At 41.4% G+C, this 7,828-nt stretch overlaps 2 protein-coding genes across 2 annotated transcripts in view; one reads left to right on the top strand and one right to left on the bottom strand.

The window, feature by feature from the left end:
• The first annotated feature begins 432 nt into the window (after positions 1-432).
• Positions 433-3,285, top strand: WDR5B (WD repeat domain 5B). Its single transcript, XM_015471659.3, has 2 exons — positions 433-467; positions 900-3,285. The coding sequence occupies exon 2, from the start codon at positions 1,001-1,003 to the stop codon at positions 1,991-1,993; it is 993 nt and encodes a 330-aa protein (XP_015327145.3). The 5' UTR covers positions 433-467; positions 900-1,000; the 3' UTR covers positions 1,994-3,285.
• A 2,008-nt stretch (positions 3,286-5,293) lies between these two features.
• The window catches only part of FAM162A (family with sequence similarity 162 member A), a 41,191-nt gene continuing 38,656 nt past the window's right edge, over positions 5,294-7,828 (bottom strand). The window contains exon 5 of the mRNA NM_001046592.1: positions 5,294-5,516. Within this exon, the coding sequence (NP_001040057.1) occupies positions 5,424-5,516 (93 nt within the window). The 3' untranslated portion in view covers positions 5,294-5,423. The remainder of the gene's footprint in view (positions 5,517-7,828) is intronic.

Genomic DNA, 7,828 nt, shown 5'->3' with positions numbered 1-7,828 from the left:
TCCAAATCCATGCCCGCAGGCATCTCAAAATTTAGTTCTTTCTCGTCCCACGGTTTCGCGAAAGTCATGAATAGTCTCCGAAATACAGCGACCCACGCTATCCAGCAAGATCTGGAAGAAGCCCTTCCTGCAGACGCCGGAAGGAAACCCCAGCGTCTGCTTCTGCGCAAGCGTAGTGATGACTGGATGGCATCACTGACTCGATGGCCGTGAGTCTCAGTGAACTCCGGGAGTTGGTGATGGACAGGGAGGCCTGGAGTGCTGCGATTCATGGGGTCGCAAAGAGTCGGACACGACTGAGCGACTGATCTGATCTGAAACAGACTTCTACAAGCCTCCTCGGCTCGGAAGCGGTGGGAGGGGCATCCTCTGCGCATGCGCTCTACGCTCCCTGCGCATGCGCCCAGCTCCCAGCTGTCATGCGCACGCTTTATTCCTTACGCAGCTGTTTGGAGCGTCGGCAGCAGGTGTGGGCGTTAGGAAATCGTGTGTATGCAGGTTTTTGCTTAGCTTCTGAAATCTTGTTTTTAGCGGCGATTATTCATGCTCAAAGTACAATGTCTAAAGTGAGGGAGGTAGGGGTGCTGAGTACTCAGATATTTCAGAGCTGGGGGGAGAAGCGGTGAAAAATATTTTCTGTAGATTTTCCCCCCCACACCCCACCGCTTGCAGCTTTGAAGCGCGTTATGTAGTCACAAAACACCCACCATTAATACCTTACTTGCCGACAGCGCACGGGACCGTTTTAATAGTATTTCTGAAGTGTTTGTTTCCAGAAGAAGCAGCGAGGAAAAAGTGAAGTGGTCCAAGCTGTGCTGCTGAACTAGTGTATACCATCGTTTAAAGACGATCCAGAGATTAGTCACTAAAAGACTTTGTTTGTTTTTGTTTTGAGTCAGATGTTGTTTATCTTCATTTTGCTGTGTACAAAGCCAAAATACGGACTGCTTGGTTCAAAACCGGACATCTAGCCAACCTACAGACTTCGAGCTTCAGAGTCATGACTACAGAGCAGTCAGGAAATGCGAAAGCAGAGCCGGCTCTCCCCTCATCTGCCAATCAGAGCAAGCCAGTGTCTGAAAAACCAAACTACGCTCTGAAATTCACTCTGGAGGGACATACGGAAGCAGTATCATCAGTTAAGTTTAGTCCTAATGGAGAATGGCTAGCAAGTTCTTCTGCTGATAAAGTAATTATAATTTGGGGAGCCTATGATGGAAAATATGAGAAAACACTTAAAGGACACAATCTTGAAATATCAGATGTTGCCTGGTCATCAGATTCCAGTCGTCTTGTTTCTGCCTCAGATGATAAAACTCTAAAAATTTGGGATGTGAGGTCTGGAAAATGTTTGAAAACACTTAAAGGGCACAGTAATTACGTTTTTTGCTGTAATTTCAATCCACCGTCCAACCTCATCATTTCAGGATCTTTTGATGAAAGCGTGAAAATATGGGAGGTGAAAACAGGCAAGTGCCTTAAGACTTTGTCTGCTCATTCTGACCCAGTTTCTGCTGTTCATTTTAATTGTAGTGGGTCATTGATAGTATCAGGTAGCTATGATGGTGTCTGTCGAATCTGGGATGCTGCATCAGGTCAGTGTTTAAAAGCACTTGTTGATGATGATAACCCTCCTGTCTCTTTTGTAAAATTTTCTCCAAACGGTAAATATATTCTCATTGCAACTTTGGACAATACTCTTAAACTGTGGGATTACAGCAGAGGCAGATGCCTGAAAACATATACTGGTCATAAGAATGAGAAGTACTGTGTATTTGCCAGTTTTTCAGTTACTGGTGGAAAATGGATTGTCTCTGGTTCAGAGGATAACCTGGTATACATTTGGAATCTTCAAACTAAAGAGATTGTACAGAAATTGCAAGGTCATACAGATGTGGTAATCTCAGCAGCTTGTCATCCTACAGAAAACATCATTGCGTCAGCAGCATTAGGAAATGACAAAACAGTTAAACTGTGGACAAGTACTTACTAAACCCTTTAGAAATCAAGTGGTAGAGTCAAACTGGCCAAAAAAAGATTAGGTATTTTAAAAGATGGTGTTCTCTCAATTTTGGCATGTATTTTGTTTTGTTTTTTAACATTGTCTTGCATTATAAGAATTTAAGACCTGTTTCAAGATCCAACCAGTCCATTCTAAAGGAGATCAGTCCTGGGTGTTTTGGAGGGACTGATGCTAAAGCTCAAAGTCCAATACTTTGGCCACCTCATGCGAAGAGTTGACTCATTGGAAAAGACCCTGATGCTGGGAGGGTTTGGGGGCAGGAGGAGAAGGGGACGACAGAGGATGAGATGGCTGGATGGCATCACCGACTCAATGGGCGTGGGTTTGGGTGAACTCGGGGAGTTGGTGATGGACAGGCAGGCCTGGCGTGCTGCGATTCATGGGGTCGCAAAGAGTCAGCCATGACTGAGCGACTGAACTGAACCGAGCCTCAGTTTGCAAAGTTAGACAGTTGGAAATGCAAGTTTAGATCCCAGGGTTTCTGACTGGAATCTTGATATCTGTGATTAATCTCTTGTGTCTGTCCTTGAACAGATTCTCATTCTATTCGTTTCAATGACTATTCTAGAGGATCATTGTATTTGGTAAAATTTAGAAGTAAAGCTCACAAAACAGGATGACTGATTAAATGAGGGGAACAAGGGAGTTTGGAATAACTCCAAGGCATTTGGTTTAGGAGATCAGAAGAGAATAAGCCTGGGATGGTGGTGGACTGGAGATTTGTCAGATGCTACTTCCACAGTTTAAGTGACAGCCTCAATGATGGGATGTGAAATGGTCTGTGGAATCGTTTGTAATTTGGGAAAAAACAAGTAATGGTTGTATTTGTTCTGAGTCTTTTTACCAAGATAAAAAGTAAAAATAAACCAAATCAAAATTAATAAAGGCATTTTACTGTGAGAGGCATTTACCTCTCACTACCATGTCAGACTGCCCTCTCCTGATTCTCAGGGCAAGCTCGTCTGAGTAGTAAAGCCTCTTTCTTATTATGTCTGAACTACCCGCTTCTGCCCATGCTACAAACTCAGTTCAGAAATCACCACTTGGTGGAACCATCACTGCCTGCCTGTGCTGTAATGGTTTCACAGGCTATGTGTCCAGTAGATGATGAGCTCTGTAGACTCTAAGTATGTTTATTCATCTTTGAATTCTCAGTTTTTGTATATAAAAGGGACTCAAGTAATGTTTGATTAATGACAATGAATTATACATCCATCACAACTTGTTGCCTGATTTCAATAAATTTTGGAGTCAATTCCCCATACTATTATTTTTATTAAAACTTAACAAGTACCTAGCCATAGCCTCACATGTTAATTCATTCAAACAGGGTTTATAGGAAATATAAATTGGAAAACATTTTCTGCCCCCTTTACCTGTAGAGACATGATAAACATGAAAAAATGATTCAGAAATTAAGCAAAAAATAGTAACATCACTTAATTGAAAGTGGGTACTATAGAATACAAAAGAAGACAGTTTTGTCCTTGTTGCTTATAACAGTGCTCATGAAATCTGATTTGCTTGAGAAGTAAGCAATATAAGATACTATAATTACTAGTAGAGTATGTGACAGCTCAGAAGTTAATATGTGAGGCTACTGGGAGAAGTGGGATCGGATGGGGGAAGGTCTTAAATTCTGGTCAGAAAATTTATATTCAACCCCCAAAGAGGCAGTCACTATTATAACTTAACTAAAGAGGACAGCTGACACAAAATGATGATATAAATTCTTGCTGCATGGTAGGATTTTTGAGCTTTGACTTAAACATTTTACAACAATAAATCTTCAAGAATACAACACTTAAAAAATTTTTTAAATGCTTCTTTGTAAGTTAAAATGGTATTGTTTTATGAAGAAAAATGACTTAAAAAATACATTAGATTTACCCATATTTAAAATCTACATTTAGATAAAATGTAAGTATTCCAAAATATTAATCAAGGAAGACTAATCTGCTAAAATGTATATAAAGTAATGTTTTTTGATGATAAATTTGCCAAGTGATAAAAATCAAAGAGCTTGGTATCTAAAAGCTAAGGTCAAAGTACTCTATATAGATAGTTATCAGATGGATTATGAAGCTGTATAGTACATTAGATTTTACTATTTTATTAAACTAAGTTCCCAAATACCTGCATATATCATTTAATCTGATATAACCCTCTGAATGTTTATAAGGACTTGCCATCCCTTAAAACTCATGCAGCATGTGAGAATAAATGAAATACTTAAATAGAAACCAGCATCCATAGCTAAATATGAGACAACTTGGCATCCCCGTCAGACTAAATAAGATATATATGAGGTACAAATGCTTAGTTTTCAACAACAATAAAATACATTTGATAGCTTTTCGTAATTGAGAAATTTAGTGTAAAAGAAGGAAAGGACCAGTTAGGAATTCTAAGCTACAGCACAGAAGAGGCAACTGTGCTGGTCCCAAGTAACTCCATGGTGCTGGGATTTCAAAATCCTCAGAAACTTGTGGCCAGAATGCCATCATCACCTTGCCAGGACCTATCCAAGACTGTTCTCCTAAAAGCCTCTGTTTACCAGAACACCTGACAAAGGCAGAGAGTGGTCTGGCTGCTTCCCAGAGCTCTTGAGAAGCACCAGGGCATTCGGGGAGGTTAGCTCTTCGGCGTGCACTCGGGCAGCGTGCCCCCAGGCAGTGTACTCAGCTGTCCCTCCTAACCTCTCCAGAAATAAGGACACACAAACCATCTGGCTGCTGGGGAGATGTCACTTTGGTAATGGGAATTAAAGTAGGATATGGGACCTGACTATAAAGAAGAGTTAATAATAAAGTTCAAATAAGTCATCTCATTTTTCATTCTTTCATTTTCTTGAAAAAAGCAGGCTGCATTTAACCTAGATCAAACTGTAGTGTTGGAGAAGACTCTTGAGAGTCCCTTGGACTGCAAGGAGATCCAACCAGTCTATCCTAAAGGAAATCAGTCCTGGGTGTTCATTGGAAGGACTGATGCTGAAGCTGAAACTCCAGTATTTTGGCCACCTGATGTGAAGAGCTGACTCATTTGAAAGGACCCTGATGTTGGGAAAGACTGAAAGCAGGAGGAGAAGGGGACAACAGAGGATGAGATGGTTAGATGGCATCACCGACTCAATGGACATGAGTTTGGGTGAACTCCAGGAGTTGGTGATGGACAGGGAGGCCTGGCATGCTGCGGTTCATGGGGTCGCAAAGAGTCGGACACGACTGAGCAACTGAACTGAACTGAAAGTTGTAAAATATAGACAAGTCATTTCTTTAAGAAAATTTATTTGTAGCTCTAGAGTGGAAATAGGGAAGCTCATACACCACATTCTTTTTAGTAAGGCCTATTGCTGCAGCATTATTTCTAGGTCTTCAAAATCCAACCAACGATATATCTGCTACTCTGTTTTGGCCTTCATAGCAGCTTCTTCTCTCAGACGAGCTTTCTTTTCTAGGTTCAAGCTTGTTAAAGTCTCATTTCTTCTGGCAGCCTAAAGTGAAACAAATGTGAACAAGTGATTATTTATGCCGGTTCGGGGAGGATGTCATTACCTGACGTGGCAAGTACAGGCATGGTGGAATGGTTCACTGCTTGTGCGCCAGGCACAGCAGCCCTCTCCATGTGCCTTCTGCCTCCTCTAATGCTCCCAGTATGGCAGTCCATCCATTCACGCACAAGAGAAATGCCATACCTCTGCCTTCTCTTCCTTTCTGGCCTCTCTCTTTAAATCTTCTAGCCTCTCTTCTCCCTTTATAATATATTCCCTTGTCTTTCTCTTTTCCTCTCTTTAGCATTAAACACCTTTTTGTTTGCATTTCTACCCCCTTTCTTCCTCCTCTCACTTTTCTTTGTTGCTACCATTTCTCCATCCCCAACTCATGTGTATACTTTCACACCCTTCTAGTTCCGTATTCCTTTTACCACAAACATTCAGCTTTGGGGATCCCAGATTTCACCAAGTACTACCCTTGATGACTCCCAGCAGTGTCTACCTTGGCACTCCATCCTCCGAGAGTGAAGAGCAGTGGAGGAGATGCAACCTTCTTCCCTTGCTTCCCTCCCTCTGACTTGTTTAATCTCTGAAGCTTACATACACAGTCTAGTTTCAAATTTTCATACCAAATGAGTGAAACCAGCACCCTATAAGGTGGTGTTTTTCTTCAGAATTAAGTATGGAGAGGGGCGCAGAATCAGAATGGTTAGATGATGAAGAGGACAAAACACAAGGGCTAATTTCTCTCTTCTAAATCACAGTAAGTTCAGAAGTTAGTCATTACAGTAGCATTTACCAACTTTTCAGAAACGGACAGTTCCATAAAAGAGAAATAATATTTTTGGTATAGGACAGGAGAGGAGCTCTTTATACAGTGCATACCCTTTCATGAGGCTGGGGGGATCCCAGGGAGTGATCTGTTTCTGGAATATTTAAACTCAGCTAGCATCAAGTAGACAAAAGCAATGCAGATTTCTCAGAATTCTTAGAATCCCTATATCCTGTTTTATATGCTTCTGTAGGTTCAGTCTGAGAGCATGAAAAGTCAAAGAGGGAGACAGGAAAAAATACTGAAGTAGGGTAGGAACACATTTGTCAAAAGAACTTCATCCAGGCCTCCACACTTGCCCTTCATGCTGTCATAACATCAGCCTAAATGGTTGGTATTTTCTATTCCAAGACTCTCAAGCGAATCAGAAGTTCACTTTTACTCTGGACTCACTGCGCATAAGGAAGTCAGTTATCACTGGGTTTGCAGAACCTTTGTAGATTCTTGACAATAGATATAAGACATTTCTTTCCATGTGGAAGCTGTGATATATAGCATTAGACATGGGATTTAAATAATGGCTTGGCCAGTACTGCTGCATAGAAAAATATCTGTATTTTAATCACAAGATAGTTGTCGGCACACTTGGCTCTACCTTTTTGTCTTACCACTTACTAGCTATGTGACATTGGAAAAAGTAACATCTCTAAGTTTTGGTTCTTTTACAAAACATGGATAAGAGAACTGACCTCTTAGGTTCTCACGATTACTGTGGTGATTAGTAAGCTGAACAATGTGCTGTGCTCAGATGCCTCAGTTGTATCAGACTCTGTGCAACCCGATGGACTATAGCCTGCCAGGCTCCTCTGTCAATGGGATTCTCCAGGTAAGAATCCTGGAGCGGGTTGCCGTTTCCAACTCCAGGGGATCATCCCAGCCCAAGGATCGAACCCGGATCTCCTTCACTGGCAGGGGGATTCTTAACCACTAAGCCCAAGTTTAACAATACCTGTTATAAACTGAGCACTCAGTAAGTGGGAATACTTTTCCTGTCACCTCAATTAGGTCAAGATTCAAACTGTGGCTCTGCTATTAGGGAGATGTGTGTGAACTTGGGTAAGTTACTAAGCTTTCTATGCTGTTTCCTCATTTATAAATGAGGTCCTAATAATAGTATCTACCTTGCAGCATTGTTGTAAGATTTAACTGAGACAACAACAAGGTACCTGGAAGACGGTAAGACATAATAATGTCTGGATTTGTGGACCTGAATGCCTGTGTACTGCTTAGGAGCTTAGACAGATGGCCTAGTTGGAACATCCAAGTAGAGAACAGTGCTAAGAACACTTACCAAGACTAAGGCAGAGTGAGGATCAGTAAGTCCATGCACTGTGAGTGCTTTACAGACATACAAGGAGATATCAGTATATATGCCAGTGTCACACATCTTGTTTCACATTCCTTATGACACCTGTGGCAACTAAACCCTTCTAACTATTTTAGTTCTTCAGCATGCCAAAGTTAGGATTTGCTATTTACC

This window comes from Bos taurus, chromosome 1 (assembly GCF_002263795.3).
Source record: "Bos taurus isolate L1 Dominette 01449 registration number 42190680 breed Hereford chromosome 1, ARS-UCD2.0, whole genome shotgun sequence".
In the NCBI taxonomy this organism is placed as follows: Eukaryota; Metazoa; Chordata; class Mammalia; order Artiodactyla; family Bovidae; genus Bos; species Bos taurus.
The sequence above is the reverse complement of the archived record's forward strand: the minus strand, read 5'-3'. Positions and strand labels throughout refer to the sequence as shown.

Excerpts from the sequence above, each read along its gene's own strand:
- WDR5B (XM_015471659.3), top strand. The coding sequence starts at position 1,001 with ATGACTACAGAGCAGTCAGGAAATGCGAAAGCAGAGCCGGCTCTCCCC.